This window comes from Ostrinia nubilalis, chromosome 18 (genome assembly GCF_963855985.1).
Source record: "Ostrinia nubilalis chromosome 18, ilOstNubi1.1, whole genome shotgun sequence".
NCBI lineage: Eukaryota > Metazoa > Arthropoda > Insecta > Lepidoptera > Crambidae > Ostrinia > Ostrinia nubilalis.
In genome coordinates, this window is record NC_087105.1 from 9,642,322 (window position 1) to 9,667,089 (window position 24,768).

The following is a 24,768-nucleotide window of genomic DNA, read 5'->3' on the forward strand; positions in this document are numbered from 1 at the left end:
TTTGACACTTTCTTTGGGATATTTAGGTGGCATTTAAAAGAACGCGAATTAATATATTTGAAGCCTTTTAATATCCCGTGACTTAGTTATAAAATCTGAGGTTAGATGCCGTGGCAAAAAAAATTATCTGCGGCTTGACTTATTATAATTCGCCATTACTAAATAGCTAGAAATCTAGCTTTGTTTTTAAATATACCTACTTAAATATTAATAGACAGTTTACATACTAGGTATTAGGTATCCTCAAGACATTGTGATATCCTACTTCCTACTAATATTATAAATGCGAAAGTTTGGATGATGTCATGATGTCTGAATGTTTGTTACTCTTTCATGCAAAAACTACTGAACGGATTTTGTTCAAAATTTACAGTATTATTGTTTATAACCCAGATTAACATATAGGCTATAATTTATGACGATATGTGACCAACTAAATTTCAATAAATAAATAAGACGTGGGTAAAAAGCGCCATCTATCAAAAAATTTGACGTACGTAAATTATTCATGCGGATTAGTAATTAAACGAGGTCCACGCGGCTAGTTGTTGGTAATTTGTTTCTTCCCGATTTATATTTATTAGCATGTTGATTTAGAATATAAACCTATCTGAAAAGTACATTTTGTTTTATTATTAAACTCAACTCATTGCAAGTGGCTTACACAATCCTTTAAGTAATTTATTAAAACATTTTTGTAGATGACTATACATAAACACGTCAGATTTCAAAAAGGTGCGAGTTGATGACATAAAAAACAGAAGGTGCCAACTCGCATTTTTAGAGGTGCGAGATGACGAATAACTCCCAATCGAGTCCCATTAGAGTATTCGAAATTCTAATACATTTTATTTTCGTTAAAATAATAAAATAAATAAAAAACCTATTCGGCCTTATATCATTTGAAATACAAAGTAATATTATCGAACCAATAGACTTACATTAGACAACTTCCAAAGGTAAAATGGTAATCCTATTTGCTAGTGAAACATGTCTTTCATATAATTTGGAATCGAAAAACAATACCAATTACGTAGTTGGTAACAAGCTGGCTAATATAACGTTAAAAATAGAAATAAAAATTTGCGAATTCGTGGGTAGTAAAAAGCCGATGGATAATGATCTTCTAATCCGGAATCTCGGCAAATTACTGGAATTTCCAAGATCCCGCCAAGAAAGGCGAGGATTATGTATAGAAAGCCTTTCAATTTCCCTTCTACTGCCTTCGCATCTCAATTTGTCTCGACAAATTTATTCTTAAACGCCTGGAATAAAGATAGCCTCTTACTTATGTATTCACCTTCACGTGCTCTCAAATTCAACCGATAATCTCTCGACATTGATATTTTACGTTCCATTTAAATCTCCTATCTTTTTCAGCAAGATACTTTCTCATTTCGACACAAAACCTCTCGTTTCTGCCCAATATGATATCATGATTTTATCAATTCCATTGTTAGCTATGTCAGAAGATCGGTAATTTTGGCAGGAACCCTTGTCTCTGTCGCCGATATCAATTCAATACCCATATTACGCTTACAGTAACATATTGCAAGGGAAGTAACCTTTAACGTACGTGACTTAGATTTTCCCTACTAGGAATCAAGTTACCTAAATATTACATTTAATGATGTACCCTGTATACTTATACGACTTCGTTGTTCTAGGAGTCACTGTAATTAGATTCTGATATAGAATAATGTAGTCCATACAGCCTCTTAGAAAATATCCATGTGAAAAGAAAACCCAGAATACAACATCACGATTTCGGTATTGTATACTTCTTCTTCTGCCTCGCGTTATCCCTTTATGCAGGGTCGACTTTCCCAATCATATGCCACCATTTATTTCTATCTCGAATCTCGATCATCGGTATTGTATACCGGATAACGTACTTTCAAGGACTATTCTGGTTTCTTGCTCACCCTGTAGATATAAATTAAGGATATCTTTTCATTCCATAAATAGCAGAGGTTTGCTAATATTCCATTTCGACCTATGCTAATAAGGCTTCCCAATAACTACCCACGGACATCCCACCATTCTATGAAATTACATTTCTAAATTCCCCAAATAATATACTGCTTGTCCCCACGGAGATGTATTATAATATGTGTTACACGAATATCCCGTTTGCAGTGTCCCGTATAAAACCAGTCCGTTCAAAGGATGATGGGCACAAATGTATGGAAAGTGGTACCCGCTCCAATAGCCATAACCAATATATATTTTAAAAGGCCTTTAGATGTAGGAAAATGTCTGCTATGGGGCCAGTTCTAATTCACGTTTTGAAAGCAGTAATTCCACTAAGTATTATAATGAAAGTATAACACAATCATCCATGTATACGAGTATGTATTATGACTACAATCTATTAATTAATAACTAAAAGAAGCATTGAAAAGGAAAGGATTATACCTACGATGAACTACCCAAGCTATTAGCCCTTTATTCGCTTTCATCATCATCATCATGATCATTTTAGCCATAGGACGTGAAGTTGAACATAGGCCTCCCCCAATGATTTCCACAATTGTCGGTTGGTGGTGGCCTGCATCCAGCGCCTTCCCGCTACCTTTATGAGATCGTCGGTCCATCTTGTGGGTGGACTTATTGGGTCTTGTGGGTTTATTCGCTTTAGCAACTTATAATAAAACCATTAAGAAGTAATAAAACTTAAACCCCTTTATTAATAAAAGTTACACCCTAGTTGATCTTTGGCTTAAATTGTCATTTGGTATGGAAATGTCATTTTAATCCAAGGTTCTTCCTAGGTGTAACTTTTTATTAATAAGGGGGTAGTACTTCTTTAAATAAAAATATTTATTTCACAATTATCCCCATCAATAATTATAGAGTTAAGGAAGGATGTTGGAGCAGTAAACCCTTCCTGCCTCGCATAACCTAAGACCATACGATGGACACGTATGATACTTCTTCTTCTTCCTCGGTCCCTCACTGATGAGGATCGCGACCACAGATAGTGTTCCTCCACAGACTGCGGTCATAAGCTGTGTGGACCGCACGATGCAAACTCCCGCCCACCGTCTTCCTCACCGCGTCCGACCATCTCGTCGGTGCCCTGCCCCGAGCGCGTCTGCCTTCCATACTGTATGATACTTAGGTTATACAAAAAGTATCTTTATCTTCGAACGCAACCAGATCTGAGGCTGGTGGCCATAGTAAATGTTGTTCGTCTTGGTAAGACCTTTCAAATGACACTACAAACATAACTATTGGAGCCGGGTACCATTCTGCAAAAAAGTATGTGTATCTTCGTACACAACCAAATCTGAGGCTGGTGGTCATAGTAAAAGTTGTTCATCTTGGTAAGACCTTTCCAACGATACTAGACACATATCTATTGGAGCCGGGTACCATTTTGCCCATGGTCCTTTGTAATTCAGGGTCCTGCATTACTGCATCCCGAAAAACTGGATTACCGTGGGAAACAGCTCTTTGAAAGATAGATAATTCGAGATACCAAAAGTAATTAGTGAGGCTGAAAGTTAATTAGCGCAAACAATTCTAGCAATTCTTGTTCAGCAGAAACGGCGTGACGCCGTTTATTTATTGCCAACGGTTTCAATTTACTGCTTTTGTTTTTCATTTGCGGATAATCTCGTTCTTTTTGGCCTCCCTTTAAAATGAAGTCAATATATCAAACAACAAATGTTGACCTCAATTGTTTCGGGGACTGATTGCGAATACAGCATCAGAATTCAGAATGTGACTTGGGTTAACTATATTATTGACCAAATAAGGCACATAATTCAGTAATTTATCTAAAATTGGTTTTACTTTAATAACCTGCAGTCTATTTATCTACGTGTAATAAATTACATAAGTAATCAAACCTGAACCAAACCTGAACCGGTATTCTGACGACACAAATCTAGGGACAAAATTTTTGTATTCAAAATCATTTCACAGGTCCAACACCAGCACTCTCCCGGAGTCTCACAGGCTATTTTTACGCCTTTAATATAAAAAGCTCCTAAAGGGTGGGTGTGCTATAAATTCTTTGTTAACCCGAAATCCAAGCCAGCAAACTCCGTTGTAATATTTTCAGCGAAAAAATAAAAATAACGTCAAACCCATTTCAATTTTTGTTTTAAACTAATTTATATCCCACGGCTTCCTAATTAGTGTAATTTATCCCAGATAATTATTGTAAGCTCGAAGCACCTTTTTGGGCAGTTACGGTCGTGGAAATCGGCTAGGCAGAAGGTAGCCATTTCAGCAGTTTCCCATATCATACCAAAGACCTAGATAACAAGGCGGGCAGTTTTACGAGCCACCCAAATTACGTCGCCAGTGGCTCTTATAATAAAAACCAGTTATTCTGGAGTCAAATATTACATTTTGTTGTTTTTCTGACCAAGTTTTGGTGGACTTTATTTATTTTCACATTTTTAGTAACATGTTTTTATTAAGGACACATCGATTTGAGGATTGATTAATATGACACATAAATAAAGATTTTCTTACATCATCTGTCGTCTTCGTCCTCCATAGCTACTTAGACTAAGGTACTTCGTATTTTCTGATCTTTAAAATCTTTCTTTCGCACCGAGAGGCTGGTTTGAGCGACAGCGACAGATATACTCTAAAATCACGTAACTCTAGAGTAGAATATGCTGTAGACTGTAGAGTGTAGACATAATATTTTACAAATGTCTGCGTTATTCAGAGATAACAGAACCTTTTCTTTCAAGTGACACCGAAATGACATTGTTGTTGAAGTGACTAAACGAATATATTAGCTACACTTTGAATGAACACCACAGAATAAATAGTAAGCAGGTCTTCGAAACAATTTAAACATTACTTTTAGTCCTTTATTTTATTCCTAAGCTGCTACAGCTTTTCAGGCAGCTTATGTTTGGGATCTCATTAGAATTTCTGTTTCACGACATTTTTTTTACGCAAGACTTTTTTCTTTATTAGCGACGCTCAATTTGCCTAATTGATTCAAATAAAACGACGAAACAGAATTTATGAGCAATTCGAGAGTAATTTTCTGTAGGCATCTATTTATTTATTTATTTTATTTATTTATTATTCATTATTGAGCAATTACATATTTGATCCAAATAGCGTCCTAAATCCTCTTTAGGTTTGTCTAGACGCTATTGTTCTCTTTACAAATCTAATCAAATGTATGGATATTTTTATTTTCAGCAATCAAGAAACACCCAAATATGTATATCTTTTGTACTGGCGTCCCAGTGTCTGATCGACAAACTGTCGTAAGAAACAGCCTTCCTTCCTTCCGAACCTTATGTATGATAGTGATATTATTTTGTTGGTTCAACTAAAAGTTGGACCTCTGTCTCTATACAATTTACCTGTTCTGACATCTTCTATTGTGTGGGTTTTAACAATATTGAGTAAGGTCTGACGCCGTCAATATATTTATTTTCCGAACCTCTGAACCATTTTTCTGACAATCATCAGGTTGATTCCTGAAATATGCTGCTAAACTTCTAATATATCCTTGGCTCCTTAACTCCTCAGACATTTCCCTAATGAAGGCGTCTACGTGACGACATTCCCGGGCGGAGTCTTATTTTCGGCAGGAACTTATTTATGTGTTTGCTCTCCTTTGTTTGCTTACCCACTGTTTACCATAAAAGATCGAAGGCTCTTACGACTGATCTTGTTTGTTGCGTGGCTTCGCTATTAAACCGCATGTGCTGTACCATGCTGTACTTAAAGCATGGAAATTATTATTTATTGCTGTTTTGCATAAAGATGGGTACTTACTCGTACATGGAGACTTTCTTATTCCAAGACTAAGTTTAAGTACCTTAACGGATGTACACTCAAATGTACTACTACAACAGTGCTTTCATTAGCTGAAAATTATGTGTAAACTTCAGCTCGCGACCTGAGCTGTATACTGTGTGAAATACACAAAGATTTTATTCAAAGGCGACGACATAATAATTTCAGTACCCAAGCAACGGCATTGTTGAGAGAACAATTTAGCCTATCTGACCCATATCTTCCCACTCGGCCTCCTCCGTTATTATATCATACCTACATATAATTCTAGAAGTTAGGACTGAATTTATTAGACGCGAATTCGCGGCATTTGCCCGAAAAAGTTCACCGTTCTATTTACTCAGCTGTTTCGGGGCAATTATTATTCCGTTGTTGTCTTCGCTTTGTTGATTAACCTTTAGCCTTCACCGAATAACCTCTGGTTATGGAGGCGGTCTGTTCTACTGGTTCGTACTGGAATGCAACACAAATATGGATTGGGATTTGAATCCCGTTGGGGGCAAATGTTGTGCGGTGAGTTCGTGTGCGTGCTATAAGCGCCCATCGTAGTACGGTATAGGTTATTCTTCTTCTTTTTAAAGATCGCCACATGCGTTTACTGTCTCTATATCTATTCTTTGTTGTAGTAATTAAATTACATTTTATAAAACAGCTTCTACACCCCAGCATTCCCAGGTCAAATTACTTAACTTAATATACTGTGACATAAATATTTTTATTATCACGATAATTTCGGCAACAAATGTCACATTTCCCACAATTTTGAGGGCTCTCATATCGACCGCCCGTCAAGCTTTCTATTTTAAACGAAAACAGTCGACGAAGTATTTTGAGGTTATTTAAATAATCCAATCTAACGTTGTTATTTCGATGCTGTTTATTAGGTGGGTGGAATGGAATTTAAGGTTACAAATGCTATTGTGAAAGTCAAATTGAAGAGGACGTAATTTACGGCAATGTTGTTTTAGGACCTGAATACAAACAAATATACCGAGCTAAAGTGTTTGTGCTTGTGGAGGTGGCATAACATGCGTGTTATTCGGAAATTAGATGGTATGTAAAACGTTTAATTTCTCTACTGGCAATACAGGCACGTGTTCGCGCGCGCTAACCCTGTCGGCTGGCAGCCCCCCCACCACCCCTTGCGGGGTGACCTTGGCTCACTATCACTATCTCGGATCTATTCCACTTTGATTACCTGACTTTGATCACCCAGGTCGGGACTATTCCCACCTCTCGTTCCCACCGCTGCAACTCCTGTGTAGCCAGGATCTACAGCTTGACCGCCAATGAAAACCCAATCCCACCCAGATGATCAAAGTGGAATAGACGACCATTTGGCCGATTGATCAGTAATATGTTATGGTCACCTTGTTAAAGGTAAATACATATCTTTGGCTTCTCCATAATATTTGGTGTAAGATGGTCCATAGACAATATTAGAAGCTGTAAACGAATACTTCACAATAAATGTAATACATGAATAATTATGCACGCATTATAACAAATAGATTACATTTAATGTTCATACTACTTCCGCTATAGATAATTTAACTATGCACCTACAATAAAGTGTGCGATAATCTTTATGTGGGTTATCGAAGAACCAATGATGATAACTTGCATTGGAGTAAATAATAGAGCAATAAACCACACTCCTAGTTTAATCATATTTAACACTTTTCTTATGAATAAATCGGTGAAAATAGATGGATGAACTCTCTTTATTATACACCATACAAAGCTGACAACTGTTAATTGATGTAATAGTTAAGCAATCTCTGTTTTGAAAGACATAATTGTATTAAATGATATTGAATACGACAGGAATGATCTCACATTCATTGCAGACTATGTGCACTAGCCACTAATCCTACATTAAAATAAAAAAGTACAGCTTGAACCAGAACTCGTTTTCCATGTTTCAAACCTGTGTAAAAGCAAAACATTTTACAAGGATTTGTTAGTGATCAAATAAATAAAATGACGTCACGCCACGAAGACGTCAAAACGCAATGGCCATTTCACTCTGATAACTTGAACTCCTGATAGTATTAACCTTACGATCGAACGATTCGTCTCAAGGCGGCGATAACAAAAGGTCAGCTGACCCAGAAATTATTTAATTACGTACTTCAGTTTTTGGGAGCTTCATAATAGATACTTACTGTGATTAGGTGAAAGCCGCCAGAATCGTTAAGTCGGTAAATGGTACCAATAGGGATAGATTTATGTCGAGGGGACAAACTGAAATGTGTTTTGTAGTTTTTGCTTTTAGTCTTATGTTTACTTCCATTCGAAAAGGTATTTCTTAAACGTTGCGAGCGTGCTTTATAAAACAACTTGAGTAGTTGATCGAATTTCTTACAATATAAATTAACAAACAGATTATGGGGTTTCTGAATATAATAAACACAATAAAATGCCACATGAAAATGAAACAGTAAATGAAAAGCATCGTCAAACGAGAATTAATCAAAGCGCTACCTACAATCAGTCACTTCTGTCTTAACTAAATTAACAATAATCCAAACAAATCTAATACGAAAGTTAACTGTCTGTTTGTTACGTTTCAAGTCTTCACCGCTGAAGCAAAACTTGAGGAGGGTGTAACAGGGGATGGAAGTTTGTGTGGGAACCATCGTTTCTAAAGTTACGGAAATCAAAATTCATATTTATGCTTATGGTGAGAAATAAAGAGAAGTTTCGGTTCAGTTCAGATTAGTTTCGGTTTTACGAGTGTGTTTTTGATTGCAAGAATTTCTATTAGAACGGAATCACGAAGGGAAAATCCGACAGCAGAGGCAAATCCCTACTTCCCTACTAATATTATAAATGCGACAGTACCTCTATCTGTCTCTTACGCTTTCATAAACTACTGCACTGGAACGATGTTGATGTAATTTGATACTTTGAGTTCTGGCAAAGGACATAGGATAGCTTTTATCCTGGTTTTTGGAAGATTATCATGATCAAGTTATATCGATGCTTCTTAGGAACGATTGTGTTATACCTGCTCTAAGATGATTTGTTTTTAATTCATAATAACAAAGTGCATATCTTATCACATCATGCGTTAACACTCGTTAACGTGGGTTGTAAAAAGATCGCTGATAAGCTGCGATAAGACCGGCCTTATAGATCCACCTGCGAACTGCGATTTTATGATGATGTGTCACCTCTGTTACTATACAGATTAGTGGTAACTTTTCTAGAAAATACTAGGGACAGACGACAGCACATCAGCCTTTACATTTTTCTTGCAAAATAGCATCAATTAAAAATCACATAAGATGCCACTGTATTTACATTGATATGCCCTCGCGTCTTCCGTACCAAGTAAAGATGCAATGATTCCTCGTAGGGCCGTATTAATTACAAAATTTAGATTCAAGCCGAAGATTGTTTGAATTTCAATATTTGAACAGGCTGGTGGCAATTCTTAAGTGTGTATTTATCTTCTTGAGTGTAATTTCATACCACGGGCTTTAGGCCTTTGTTATGGAATGATACTAGAGTTTGAAACTTCATTTTACGTGCCCTTAAAAGTTAAAGCTTAATTTTTTACGACAGCAGATCGAAGACGAACATTAGAATCACGAAAAATTACACATAATTTATTGATGTCAATATCTCTCATCAATTGGCTTACACTTTTGGAATGTAATACCAGACCTCGCCATAGTTTTAAACTAAATATTGAACTATTCCTAAGATCAAAATCAGTTAACATCAAAAAGGTACTTGACAGCAATACCGATTCAATAATTCCAAAGCTCCTGCCCATGAAAGTTTAAAACAATAAATTACAACTGAGATCGTCCCAAAATTTCATAACCCTTACAATTGTCGGTAGATCTAACAAAGCTTTGAAACTAGACTGGAATGTATTCAACTAGTCCTTTAGAAAGGACTTTGTAGAGGCTACATTCAATCGGCGTAGTCCGGCACAAAGGGTGATATCGGTGGCCGTTATTCAGGTATTTCGGACCCTTACCTAAAACCTGGGTACCCACTACCCACCCTCATAATTTTAACCCTTATTTATGTGATATGAAAGCTAAATAGACTTCATTAGTCCAATATACTTCAGGCCCTAGTAGTCCAGTCAAAATAGACATGAACCCTGCAATAATTCGCATACAGCTGAAAATTGGTACGCATGTTCGGAGCACCATTATGAATTAACTGTGAAAAGTCCCCATCGATCCGACATGTGCTAAAAAAAAAAATTCTATGTCAAAGTTAAAAAATACGGGTTTTTGAGATTTTCAGCTAAACGGTAAGTTTTATCACAAAAATATGTATGACAAGGTTTAAGACCATACAATTATCTATCAAAATTGTCTATACACTTTCTCCTAATAGTCAGCGTTTCTGAGATTCGATGATCCGAAGAGTCAAAAAAGTGTTTTCTTCATAACGGTCTTACACATAAATTCAATGTGATATCGCCTCGTGCCTCGACTGAGCATTGTATCATGATGTGTTGTCGACGTCGAATATAAAATGATCAACCTCAATGTCGTCTGTCATCTTTAATTATCGAAAAATGGGTGCAACTTTGACGAAGGACTGCACCGTGAGTTTCTAAGATACGAAGTTTTCGTGTCTATTATGTTTAAGAGCTCTTATATGCACACGTCACTACTCTACTTGTAACTCTATGGTCACTCTTTTAGCCCGGTCAAGTCAGAAAATCTAGTTTATAATAATTCGCATAGAGCTGAAAATTTGTGTGAATGTTGAGAACACCATCCTTAATGAAATGTCAAAAGTCCCCAACGATCCGTCATTTGAAAAAAAAATTTACGAAGTCCAAGTTTTTTGCATTTTTCCGCCAAACAGTAAACTTATCATAAGAAATGATAAGAAATAGTAGTAGATCATAAAATTATCTATTAAAAGTGTCTTTGCCCCTTTTTCCTAAGAGTCACCGTTTATGTGGTAACGATGCAAAATGTTGAAGAATTCGCATTCTGTTAACTACTCCACGAGTCCACAACTTCAACTCTATTAAAATAGTTTTGAATTGAACAGGATAACAAATACATCTTAAAAAAGGCCTACTGAGGAAACCTGGTAAAAAAAATGCGCCAAATAACCATCATAGGTGTTGTGGAAACATGTGCATATAACTAGAACATCTTAACTAACTTTTTGATTCGTTCTACCTCATAATCGGTGACTCTTAGGAAAAAGGGGCAAAGATAATTTTGATAGATAATTTTATGATCTACTATTATTTTTTATCTATTTTTATGATTAGTTTACTACTTGGCCAAAAATGCAAAAAACTTGGGACTTCGAAAACTTTTTTTTTAAATGACGGATCGTCGGGGACTTTTGACATTTCATTTAGGATGGTGTTCTCAACATTCACACAAATTTTCAGCTCTATGCGAATTATTATAACCTGGACTGTCTAACTTGGTCGGGCTAAAAGAGTGACCATAGAGTTAGAAGTAGAGTAGTGACGTGTGCATATAAGAGCTCTTAAACATAATAAATACGAAAACTTCGTATCTTAGAAACTCACGGTGCAGTCCTTCGTCAAAGTTGCAACCATTTTTCGATAATTAAAGATGACAGACGACATTAAGGTTGATTATTTTATATTCGACGTCGACAACACATCATGATACAATGCTGAGTCGAGGCACGAGGCGATATCACATTGGATTTATGTGCAAGACCGTTATGAAGAAAACACTTTTTTGACTCTTCTGATCATCAAATCTCAGAAACGCTGACTCTTAGGAGAAAGTGTATAGACAATTTTTATAGATAATAGTATGATCTTAAACCTTGTCATACATGTTTTTGTGATAAAATTTACCGTTTAGCTGAAAATCTCAAAAACCCGTATTTTTTAAGTTTGACCTTGAATTTTTTTTTTAGCACATGTCCGATCGATGTGGACTTTTCACAGTTAATTCATAATGGTGCTCCGAACATGCGTACCAATTTTCAGCTGTATGCGAATTAATGCAGGGTTCATGTCTAATTTGACTGGACTATAGTATTAAAATACTATTTCTGAGAAGGTTTTCTTCTGAAGTAGGCAACCTAAACTTCATCGTAAATCTTTTACCTTTACAAAAATGGGGGCTGTATAAATAGATAGGCAATGAGGGTTTTCGCGTATGAAAAATCCGCCAGATGGCAATACGTAGACGCGAGGTCCAAATGCTGCATGATTGGTTATTTTTGACATGACATTGACAAATATGTCAAAATCCACCAATCACGCAGCAGTCAGACCCCACATCCACGTCCCGCCATCTAGCGGATGTTTCATACGTGAAAACCCTTATTACGAGTTCATCACATATTTATTTCGAAACTCTGTCAAAGGTTTGCTTTAATTACAGTTTAACATTAATACGGGGTTAATAATAAGTAAACTTCTCTCTCCTGAGCATCAGGATCTTTAATTAATTTTCCTTTGTACTATTAACTACTAAGTCCTTTCCGAGTAATACCAGGCCTGTTCATCTCCGCGAGTTTACATCGAAAACAATACACGCACGATGGCCCACCTACAGGACACTATTCGACAAGGCCTCACATACGAGCGAACATTGACTCACGCACGCGTATTCTTGTGTATGATGAAAGAAAATAAAGAAAATGGTGTACTAAATACTGTGCAGTATTTACCTAACTGCCTAAATAATAATAAAAACACAGAATGTACTTTTTTAAGTTGCCTCAAGACACTGAGAGGTAATTAAATAGTTAATATTATTCATGATAATTCATGCTAAATCATGTATTTCCTCCGCCATTTTCCGCAGTTTGGCATCTCACGTCACATCATTTACCGAAGTCGGCCCTATAGCTTCGGCGCAGTGCCGATCACTGACGTTTGTCAACAAAATGGTGCTTGACTCTTTGAGACAGGCTAAATTACACCATATTGTTAATGACATTGAGCATACATTTTTTTAAATACCTTCGCGAAGTAAAACTTCTGTACGTAGTACTTATTACTATTCTGTGGTAATACTTACTAGCTCTTTGAAATTCAGCATTACAATGTCGGAAATGAACAATTTCGCTTTATCGTTCTACTCGCGTGATCACATTTCTTTTACCGCAGGAATTAGGTTAAGTGAACAACGTTTCATCGTACGCAGTAAGAGCACTCGCATGTTTATTACAACAATAATGTTGTTGTGGACTCCTTTCATTGATAATTGTTTTATCACTGTGTAGTTTGACTTGATCTAGAAACCAACAAAGACCTTGGTTATCTAGAATTTGTATATCATTCATCTTGTATGCTATGACTATATTTGTCCCTGATCTTAGTTTTAAATGTATCATCATCATCATCTCAGCCATAGGACTTCCACTGCTGAACATAGGCCTCCTCTAATGCTTTCAATGTTGCCCGATTGGTAGCGGCCTGCGTTCAGCGCCTTCCTTAAAATATGTGTAAGTAAGTTACAATTCGGTTTACCTACATCTGCGAGTTATTAGGAAATCCCATTTCAACAAACTTTGTTTGAAATCCTTTAATTCTAACTCCACGTCTTGAGTTTACGACTCATGATGAACTAAACTTGGAAGCCCTCGAAGTGTTTCTACGTTGGTTAATTATTTGGGTACAGACGGCACATCAAGGAAAGGTTAACATTGTGGTGCCTTGTATTAGGAGCTATTTTGCAACAAAATTATGCTTAGGTGTAGTCCAATGTGTTGTTGTTTGTATACTTTTGTAACAAGGTAGCTAAAAATATCATTATCTAGAATTACTCCGTTCAGTCAACCGTTAATTCATGTAACAAAAGCAATTTGATGTTTACTCAAAATTATTTTAATGCAAGTTTTAATGTTATTATCATAGTCTATGTATAAAATAAATTCAGTGGAATGTTTGCTAAAACTTCTTAGCTTAAGCAAATTTATTTTACTAGTGGGACACGCTATTTTATGATGAACAATCTCTAATAAGACCTGCACGTTCAGTACATTTACTAAACTATGTAATACCAACAGTAATACAATGTATTTGTTGAAATGTTAATCTGTATAGCGTTTTAGGAATCTTAAGTCTATAGGCTTATAGTCTTGATTTGGAAAAAAATTTATCTTACTTTTCATATCAGACATAGGTATTATCTTTCACTGCACATTATAGCTTATACCTACGTTTCTACTAAAAGCGTTCAAAATATATAGTATAAGATCCCGCTATACAACGACCTTCACCGAGATGCTTATTTGATGAAACATATTTTATATTCAATTTAACATGTCAATAATTATATTGCTTAAGGGTTGCCTAATAAATTTCAGTCCAGGATATGATTAATTAATCATTAAAAAAAGTTTTATTTTTAAATATTTCATCGGTTTGATTATTAAACAAACTCCATACCAATCGAAAGTATGAAGCCCATAGAATATGCAAACGTTAGGTTGCCTATTCTTTTCCAGTCATAACTCTCGGGTTGCCAGGTATAAACAGGTAAATTGATAGAGCATTTTGCATCGGTCTGATAATTTAATCAAATATAAATGAAAATAAAGATTATTTCATTATGAACACGGTGGTATAGGGTTGCCTGCGCAAAATCAGTCCTGAATGACGGTTGTCGAATTTTGTAAAGTGAAATTAAAACTGAAAGGTGACATTTTTCGAGTAGTTGGCAACATTTGGGAAAGACGAGTTGTATGAGGCGTTTGTGTGTCTTGTCAAGAGGTGTCGCTTGGGTGAAGAAATTTCTCCAGTGTTGCCATGCTTTCGGAGATTTGGTCCAAAAATGTCGAAAGTGGAAATAACGACTTCCGGTCAAAAATTTGGATGACGCCTCCTGCAAAAGGGTCGTACAAATGACATTTGACCATTTTCATCTCGATCACCTGGCAACACTTGCAGCTATGGGGAAAAGTATTTTTTTTCGACATGGGTGTCTTTTTAAAGTTAAGGACGGACAGAAGGAGATATGGCAGAAAAAATCCAAAAATGGGGTTTGGTCGGTTATACGACCCAGATTATGGGAAAAATCCGAAAATTCAGAAAATCAAGATGGCGACCGAGTGAGCGGCCATTTTGTAAAAAGTTTCAGATTTCTGATTTTTCAAATGCATTTTTTGGGCAGTTGGCAACATTTGGGAAACTCGAGTTGTATAGAGCGATTACGTAGTTTGCTAAGGAGTATCGTTTGGAAAAACAACATTTTCCAGTGTTGCCATACTTATTGCATTTTTCGCTTAATCTAGACCATTTTCCGCGCCGAAACCCATTTTTACTTTTTTTCTAACTTAAACCAATCCCGTGTAACAATTCCTTAAAACCACCCAAGTCCCAAAATTTTGTGGCCCCGTAACTGCCAGTGTTGCCAGGTAATCGAGATAAAAATAGTCAAATGTCATTAGTTTGACCTATTTGCAGGAGGCGTCATCCAAATTTTGGACCAAAAGTCGTTATTTCCATTTTTTACATGTTTTGACCAAATCTTTCAAAGTATGGCAACACTGGAAAATGTTGTTTTTCCAAACGATACTCCTTAGCAAAATACGTAATCGCTCTATACAACTCGAGTTTCCCAAATGTTGCCAACTGCCCAAAAAATGCATTTGAAAAATCAGAAATCTGAAACTTTTTACAAAATGACCGCTCACTCAGTCGCCATCTTGATTTTCTGAATTTTCGGATTTTTCCCATAATCTGGGTCGTATAACCGACCAAACCCCATTTTTGGATTTTTTCTGCCATATCTCCTTCTGTCCGTCCTTAACTTTAAAGACACCCATGTCGAAAAAAAAATACTTTTCCCCGTAGCTGCCAGTGTTGCCAGGTGATCGAGATGAAAATGATCAAATGTCATTTGTACGACTCTTTTGCAGGAGGCGTCATCCAAATTTTTGACCGGAAGTCGTTATTTCCACTTTCGACATTTTTGGACCAAATCTCCGAAAGCATGGCAACACTGGAGAAATTTCTTCACCCAAGCGACACCTCTTGACAAGACACACAAACGCCTCATACAACTCGTCTTTCCCAAATGTTGCCAACTACTCGAAAAATGTCACCTTTCAGTTTTAGTTTCACTTTACAAAATTCGACAACCGTCATTCAGGACTGATTTTTCGCAGGCAACCCTATACCACCGTGTTCATAATGAAATAATCTTTATTTTCATTTATATTTGATTAAATTATCAGACCGATGCAAAATGCTCTATCAATTTACCTGTTTATACCTGGCAACCCGAGAGTTATGACTGGAAAAGAATAGGCAACCTAACGTTTGCATATTCTATGGGCTTCATACTTTCGATTGGTATGGAGTTTGTTTAATAATCAAACCGATGAAATATTTAAAAATAAAACTTTTTTTAATGATTAATTAATCATATCCTGGACTGAAATTTATTAGGCAACCCTTAAGCAATATAATTATTGACATGTTAAATTGAATATAAAATATGTTTCATCAAATAAGCATCTCGGTGAAGGTCCTTGTATAGCGGGATCTTAGACTAATAGCTATTGTATAACGTAAAAATAAAAGGGAGGTCATCAAAAATACAGCACGGCTGGTCATTCGTCTCGAATCTGATATAAGAACGAAAATAAATATTTTTTTCAAGAGGATCTACCTGTTTTGCCAAGCCGCTCGGCGAAATTTTTTAAAATATCTCTGTCAAAGCTGGAATTTAGAGTTATATACATGAATCACATGTACTATGTGGTATTCATTTATTTGATTTTGCTAGCTGCAAAATTGGCTAACACCCAACAATTTTAAAATGTAATTGTACACAATTACATAAAGTAGACTGCGGACATTGCGGTGTTAGACGGTTTATTTTTCAACAAACATGATACTTTTAATTGACTTAACGTTAATTTGTCTCTTAAGCCAATCTATCTTGTCAGATGAATATTTAACTCCATCATAATGATTTCAAATACGCATCACAGCACTTAGTTGTATTTTGCCGAAACTGACGCTGGCAAAATAGGTTACTATGTTTTAAAAAATCCTTTGCGTATTTTCTCTATTAGTATTTACATAAGAAATTTCGTGTGTGGCAGCAAACACGCTAATTTTCTTTGATGTTCCAAGCAGCAGACCTGCCCTGTTTCAGGCGTTTCACATAATTTAACCTTTTTAGAACACGCAACCGCAGCGGCAATCGTAGATAAAGGACTGGCCTTATCTAGCTGCCGTGATTCTTTTTGGCTTTTAGGCTCGGCTTTACGGTTCGGTTATTCCCGATACCCACACGACACGAGAAAACTTACCCTCACACCCACATAGGTACCTATACAAAGTGCCGCAACTATATTAATACTAATACACACGCGAAGAACACACACGTCTTTATTCTCTCACAATTTAAATTTCTCAATTCACGTTTTGTAACTCATTTTGCATTCATATTTTTGCATGAACATCACGTACACACACCACACGGAATTTTCATGGCTAATTTAACTGAAAATGTACAGAATTTGGGTTGAAATTTTCAAGTCGAATGTCCATTGCCCAAACTATACAAAGGTATCGATTTGGGGCCATCTTCGCCGAATTAGGATATCTCTGAACTCTGATTGTTCTTGGTAGCTTTAGAATTAGCATGAAATTACTCTTATCGAAAGTATTTCGATTCAAATTTGAACCATTGAGATCGTAATGGAAGAGATTTATCAAACGTTATATCTGAAACAACACACTACCTTGCTCATGCATAAAGTATTTTTTGTTTGCTCTGTCTGGCATAGAGCGTGGTTAGAATAGTCGGAGACCTGTTTGGCTCATGGTAAATAGCTAGATGATTTATTTAGATTAGATGTCGTTGTCTTTTTTTACGAACTAGTCCTAGTATGCTTGCTTATTATTATGTTGTTGTCAATCTATTAATTGCATCACGTGTTTGTTTTTAATAGTAAAATTATAGTTTAATTACCCGACTGCGCTAGAAGGAGGGTTATGCTTTTTTTAGTTACGTTCTTATACTTAAACTCTTCAGTTCATCAGACGTTTTGACGACTCTTGTGGCTAAAGATGATAAAATAAACATTACATCTTGTGCTTGTCGGCTATTCTTTTTAGACATAAGTGTTTAGAATACATCTAGATTAGATTAAATATCTAAAGGGAAGTTTCAGTCATCACTCATCATCATCAACGTAAGTCACTTACAGTCACGCGCCAAAAATTCTACGCCGTATACAACTTTGTTGTAGGAAACAGTACTATTATTCCTTTTGTCGTCTGTCCTTCCAATATCATGATATCTCCAATATTGAATATTGCGTGATTTTACCCACATGTGGAGCTAATGGGACATTGAATGAAAACAATGATAGCATCGGAATACGAACGACTTTTCCCGTTGACCCTCTAACACTGTTTGGTGTTATTAGAGCAATATATCCTGAAAGAAAGAGCAGCTTACGCGGAGAACAAACTGAGCCCTCGGGATCAGTTCTTATTAAACCCCAAATGCTATAGTCGTTAATCTTTATCACTTTACCTTTAGATGTAGCTTACGTGAACACTTACTGAACCTAAAACCCCACTAAAAAGTTCGTAATGAGTTTATGTATCAAGATTCAAGACCGTTACTGTACCTAAAACCTTACTGAAAAGATCATAACGAGTTGATGTTTCAAGACTAAATTAGGTTGTCATTCTTGAGCTATATTTTGTGACAATTCACTCCGGATGACAATACAAGTCCTATTAATCTAAAGGATAATAAATGTCAAACGAAGCGTGTCCCTAAGACGAAATAACCCAAAGTCATGCCTGAGAAATGTCCGGCGAATCCGCGGATCCCGAATTCCCGACTTACGACGCTGCCGACTTGAGATAAAGAATTCCCTACTTCGTTTCCCTGCGTATTTGAACTCCCGTCTTCCGGGAGTTGCCCGGTAAATACTCCTGTAATTTGTTTTACCCTCGCTGGGCTTGGCTTAGGGTTCTGCGTAAGAGTAGTTCTGGGTACTTTGAGAGAATAATTTGATTAAACTAGCGACCTCGTTAAGTTTAATATCTTTTCTTTATAAATTACAGAATAAACTGTTATTATCACAGCTGTTATCCTAAAGTAGTCTGTACTGTAGTTTCATTAAATCAATAAATCTGGAGAAATTCTGAGAACGCTACCAATTATCTTAATGCTCAATGGTGCTGAATATCCTTAGAAAATGTCCTTTCTATTTCATACCTATACCTAACCATTATACCAACTCATATCTCTTTTCACGGAAGATAGCGTATTAGTTATTATAGGTACTTCTTGTTGTTTAATATTGTTGTTACATCTTAATCAATTAAAAAACTTGAGCAATTAAAATTGCCCTATAATCCATGGAGAATGATTCGATTTCTGAAAAGGTCAGGCCCAATTGTAAATAACAGTTATTATTTCCTGCAATTGGCGGTTTTTGAGTTTCCAAAGTTCTCGCAATTAATTGGACTCAAACTTACGATAGCTCGTAAATCGCTTATAATAAGCGAAATACGCTAGTGATAAATAAACGAGGCAAATTAAAATTGTGAAAAATTGGCAACGATCATTTACTTGGATTATTGGGTACATTTAATCCTTATCAAATCTGACTCAATTGAAATGAATGTGACCGCAAATGTGTTTATTCGAAAATGTTTACACATCTTTTATTCATATCTTTTACAATACACAAACAAATCCAATTGATTGAATTGCAAAATAATACTTCTTCTCTACCAGCAAATTCTCTCACATCTGTAAAATGGCTTCATAAAAGCCTATTTGCAGAAAATATTGTTTTACTCTGGTCTGAGACTAAAGTTTGCTTTTTTTGCAGTGTTCTCGAAGGGGCAATGCGAAACTGGGCAGTACCGCTTCTTGGCCAAGTCCGGGGGCTACGTCTGGGTCCAAACCCAGGCCACTGTCATCAACGACAAGCAGCAGAAGCCTGTCAGCGTGGTCTGCGTCAATTACATCATAAGGTAAGACTAGTCTTAAGATTTTACCGTTAATGATATTATATTTGCAACGAGCACTTTTCAGGAATTTGTTTTAAAATTGGTAAAAGAAATGAATTATGATTGGAACGGATGAAGGTGAGTATCATTTCGAGTACTTTTTATTGTTTGTAAGTTAATTAACTAGTCTGCCATAACTCTCTCTACATACATAATGGTTACCTACGCCCTGTCGTAAACAAAAGCCTTATCTAAATTGGCCACCTTTTAGTTTATGAACACTTTCATTACGGAGACTGCCAATTCGATAACGGGATTAATTTAAGAAGCTTTCATGACAATGCTATTTTGCCATCGTAGAAATTGACTCACATTTTATTGAAAAACTTAACTTGTTTGATACTTTAATCTGTTGATCTTGATAATAAAACAGCTCATCTAGAATAAAACGACTCCGCGGGACTTCTAATAAGATGAAAGAGATTCGCAAAAAATACCTCCCTTTCATTACGAAGTTCTGCGTAGACGTCATGAAAATTAATATCCTTGGGCCGGCTCTGATGCCTAGGAATGTAAAGCTGGTCATGTCCATAGTCTGGGTCAAGGACGTCTTTATGTGTAGCAATTACTTTGGTATTCGATGAATGATTTACGTCCGAGTGACCATATTGATTCTATGAGTTTTAAAAAGCCTAAAATACTAGTTGCCACTGACCAAAATCAATTGGACGATAAAGATAGTATTTCTGGTAAAGTCCAGATCAAACTGGATGAATTGACATGCTTGGTATTTGCCATTTAGTTAGAAGGACTTATACAACAACTCGTAAGAAACCATGTGTTGATCTAATTAGTTCTTACCGACGTATTAAAAGCTGATTTGCTGCAAATCGGATTATCCTATAGGTAAGGAATAAAGGGCTTAACTCTTTAACACCAATATATCTGGAATATCACTTTTCCACCGATCGGTAATTCGGTAGCCCGTAAAGGAATGACTGAAAAGCCTTTGACTTTGAACTTGCGGTTTCGTAATAATTTCTCCGAAAATTCCAATATTACACTATTCCGCTTTACAAAGCTGTTTCCACCTTTGGACTTTCCTTTTCGTGTTTAAATGGCGTGTTTTACCGTTTCTGGCTTTCAAATTTGCTTTGTTTTTTATTTCGTGAGTCAAGTTTTGTTCGTAATATTTAGTTAGTTTTATTTAAGTTCATCAATCGCATTACATACCGACTTATTTGACTCCACTAGGCTGTAAACTATTTGTTTGTGTTATGGCAAGACCAATGAGTTCCTAACCGATTAAAAACAATGTACGCAACAGATGCACTAGTACAAGGCTTAGGCGATCTAGATTGCGTGTCAGGGGCAGCGCTTTGGCGTCTCCCACCAAATGCTACGCCCATCAGTTGGCACTATCACGCTTTACTCATTGTGTTTGTATGCCCATTACGTATTAGCTTCATTAACACTAATTGTGTTGCCTTCATTGTATTCATGATATTGACGTTATGACGTGAATGAAAGTGGGCAGTTTCATTCTATTAATAGGAACACCTATTGTGCAGACAATACGAGTGTCATATTTGGATCCCTTCACCTTTTACATGTTACGCTCAAAACAGTAATGTTATATCGAATCGAATTTCAAAGCACAGACAACGACGATGTCGTTCAAAACGATATGTGGTTCGTTGTATTGCTGACATAAGACACTAGGCGTTCACAGATTCAATAACATCGTCTTTCACCCTTTGAAGATCCCTTTTGTAATACAATATCGTTCCAATAGATAAACTTCCGATTATTCATTGTGTTTGAACAAAGTTTTAATTAATGCCCCATTAAATTCAGATACAAGTTTAGGCTTCATGAACTCGATCTAACTTTGGCGCTATAACTTTTAAAATTTTACCGTCTATTACAAGGGCAATTTTCTGTATTGTTCCAAGTCACTCTAAAGTTGGACGTTGGACAACGTTACAAAAACAAAATTCAGGGCTAAACTTTGCTTCAACCCTATGTTTTACGCTTGTTATATTATATTCACAAACGCTACAATATATTACTGATGTTAGAGATATTTTGGAGTTACACGAGTCGAAACGGGTACGTACATATAATTAAAAGTATCTTCTTTAGCAATATTACCTTCGTACTCTATAATTGAATTAGGTTAAACATCTTACTTGAGCCAGGATTTTATGTTAGGCCTTTAAGAAGGCTTAATATCCCTAATGAAAAAGAAGTCATTAGGTAAATAAAGTGGATATTTATGTAAAATCTTGGGGTCTTTTCCAAAATTTGTATCACAGATCGTCCCTCAATATAAAACAAGATCATAAAATCTAATGTATTCTGAAACACTCTTTTTGTTTCCGCAAAACGCATAGCCATGAATTTTCATATCCATAACTTGAGAAATGATGGGTATACAAACTTTTATTGCCACCCTTCAAGTTTTTTTACGACAAATGGTCCTTCTCTGAGGTCCAATCTATATTTACTTCTATCAGAATCCATAAAAGTGGTTCAGGAGTTTGGGTGGAAAAACTGTTGGTCAGAACTGATTATAATAAATGTAACGAAAATAGAGGATTCTATTAAATGCAACTGCTGAACTTTATCACTGAAATTGTTTTCCTCAATCGTAGCATTAGTGAGTAACCTACGAAGTGTCGTTGACATTTCGTTTTATTTCTTATGGTGCCGTTTCAGGGAGCCATAACTTCGCGGCTCCGTCGTTTTCATCGCAAACAAGAAATAAGTCGGCAGCGGCGAAAGCGCGTTGTTTAATGGATTCTCTGTTTTTTATGTTCCAATGAGTTGTAAAGTTTCAATGTTAAATTGTTCACTAAATTCTCTCGAATACCTGCCTACTTTTAAAATTACTTTAGGATTTAATTATTTTGCGTTTGTTGTGGCTATTAGGAAAAATATACCGTATGATTAATCAGTAGTATTCCATCGCAAACATAACCTTCTCCAACTTGATTCTGTCATGCATTTGCGGTAGGTACCTTATTACTAAGTCACAAACTCACCTAATGTACTTGAGAGCTATTGATAAGTATGACATGACATACGAGATAAAACTGCAATAGCAAATAGCGCTTACACAGTTGGCGTGATAAGACAAGCGTTTCATATTACTTACCTATAAGTAAACTCTTAAGACGGAAGGTCGGAGCTGCTGCTTAGCGGCCTATACCCTTATTAGTTAACCAAAAGCATAGAAACAACGAAAATTCTGAACTGAAGCCATTATAACCGCCCACCCTTAGCACTCGCGTGTAAAATTTTATTTTTAAAAATCGAATTAGTGCTATCACATTCATCCGACTGTGTCGTTACGGTTGGTGTTTTGGCTCTCTCTCTAAAAATTGTTGAGGGGACAGGTAATTTACATCAGTCGTTTATTTACCTGGATTCTTTGAGACACATAAATTCACTCCGTGTGCAAAAATAGTCACTGGAATCTTTCCACTATAAATTATTAATATTGTGACGTGACAATTCAGGAACAGACGACGCGGCATGTCAAGCGAAACAGTAGTACCTATCTTAAATCGTGTTGCATAAGGATTCCACCAACAATGAATAATCTGAGTCGCCTTTACCTTCATTTTTGCTGGTTGAACTGGGACTGAGATTCTAAATTGAATTTGGACTGTATTTGCTACGAGGTTCTTCTACGTTTTTCTTTTTCCTGGACCCTAAGATATAAATCTCAGTTTATTGTTTCCGTTCCTATTTCGGATACGAATTCCTACTTACCCGGAAAGTTCAAGGGCGTTTTGTTGATATCACAGTCATGTTTGTTTCTACCCGCACGATTACAAGACGAGCCAAAATGTACTCCAAAGTTTCGTAATAAGTAGCACCAGCAACTTTGTCAGTTATTCGCGTTATTTATAAGGTTGTTTTTCATATTGGCCGTTTCCATTTGTGATTGTCTGTGAATTGTTTTTTCCTGTGGTATTACTTAAATTATGCTTTCGCTTATCGACTACGAAGACTTAAAAAATCTTTGTAATGTTATTTTTTACTTTCTATTAATTCGGGACAGCTCATGAGACTTAGACAATACATTAATGTTCAAATAAATATTTTGTGTACCTACTTGCTTTAAGAAAGTTTTTTACAGTGTTTTAAAACTGAAATAAAGACTATGAGCATACCTAATGTAACACGATCGAGGGCAAAATGAAGCACGCAAAAAAATCACAGAATTTTAATTAATCGATCTATCTGTAACTATTACATTATTATCGACTTTTTAAACCAGAAAATGTCTTGAGTAGGCAGGATGATAGGTTCAGAGTTCAATATCTATCAGCCGATGTGCACTATCGTGGAATGCTCTGATGAAATAACGCCACGCTATCAGCTCTGGGACATACAAGCATCATATTATACAACACACATAGTTTTATCTCTTTGTTTGTCAAACAATTACAGATATAGACATGTGAAAAGGTTTTGTTTATAAAATTTCATTAAATGCATGCAGCTTCAACGTGAATTCAACCGTAACACTTCGAAAATGTTTACAGTACGCTTAAGATTCCAGTATAAAGTTGTAAATTATATTTACAATGCATTTCGAATCATTCGCTTTAATTTCGCCTGCAAGAATTGGGTTTACAGCCCGCCCGAATTCATCTCTTTATTCTCAACATACATAAATTACATCTGATATGTACTTTTGCTAAATTTTCAATTTTATTGTGCCGATTACAGCAACATTTGAATTATATTTCTGTTCCTGTCCTCATTTACATATGGCGTGCGTGTTGCCAGTATAATAACGTTTAACCAAGTTTGTGTCTTAATATTACATGCTAGGGTTGCCATAAAAATAAATACACTCAAGTAACTAAGTAATAAGATCGCTTGTTTATTCATTTCTTGTATAAAAAGGTATTTTTAAAAATTAACTCACATTTTCTGTGCGAAATATTATGTTTTTATCAACAATTATTAATCAGTTTTATTAAGTTGTTTGTCTGCCTCTTTATCAGTCTGTGCAGGGT

General features: G+C 36.0%; 1 protein-coding gene across 2 annotated transcripts in view; it reads left to right on the forward strand.

Annotated features, from left to right (window-relative positions):
* The window catches only part of LOC135080706 (hypoxia-inducible factor 1-alpha-like), a 133,584-nt gene that overhangs the window by 72,833 nt on the left and 35,983 nt on the right, over nucleotides 1-24,768 (forward strand). For both annotated transcript variants that reach the window (XM_063975421.1, XM_063975420.1), the window contains exon 7: nucleotides 19,609-19,753. In XM_063975421.1, coding sequence (XP_063831491.1) covers nucleotides 19,609-19,753 — 145 coding nt within the window. The remainder of the gene's footprint in view (nucleotides 1-19,608; nucleotides 19,754-24,768) is intronic.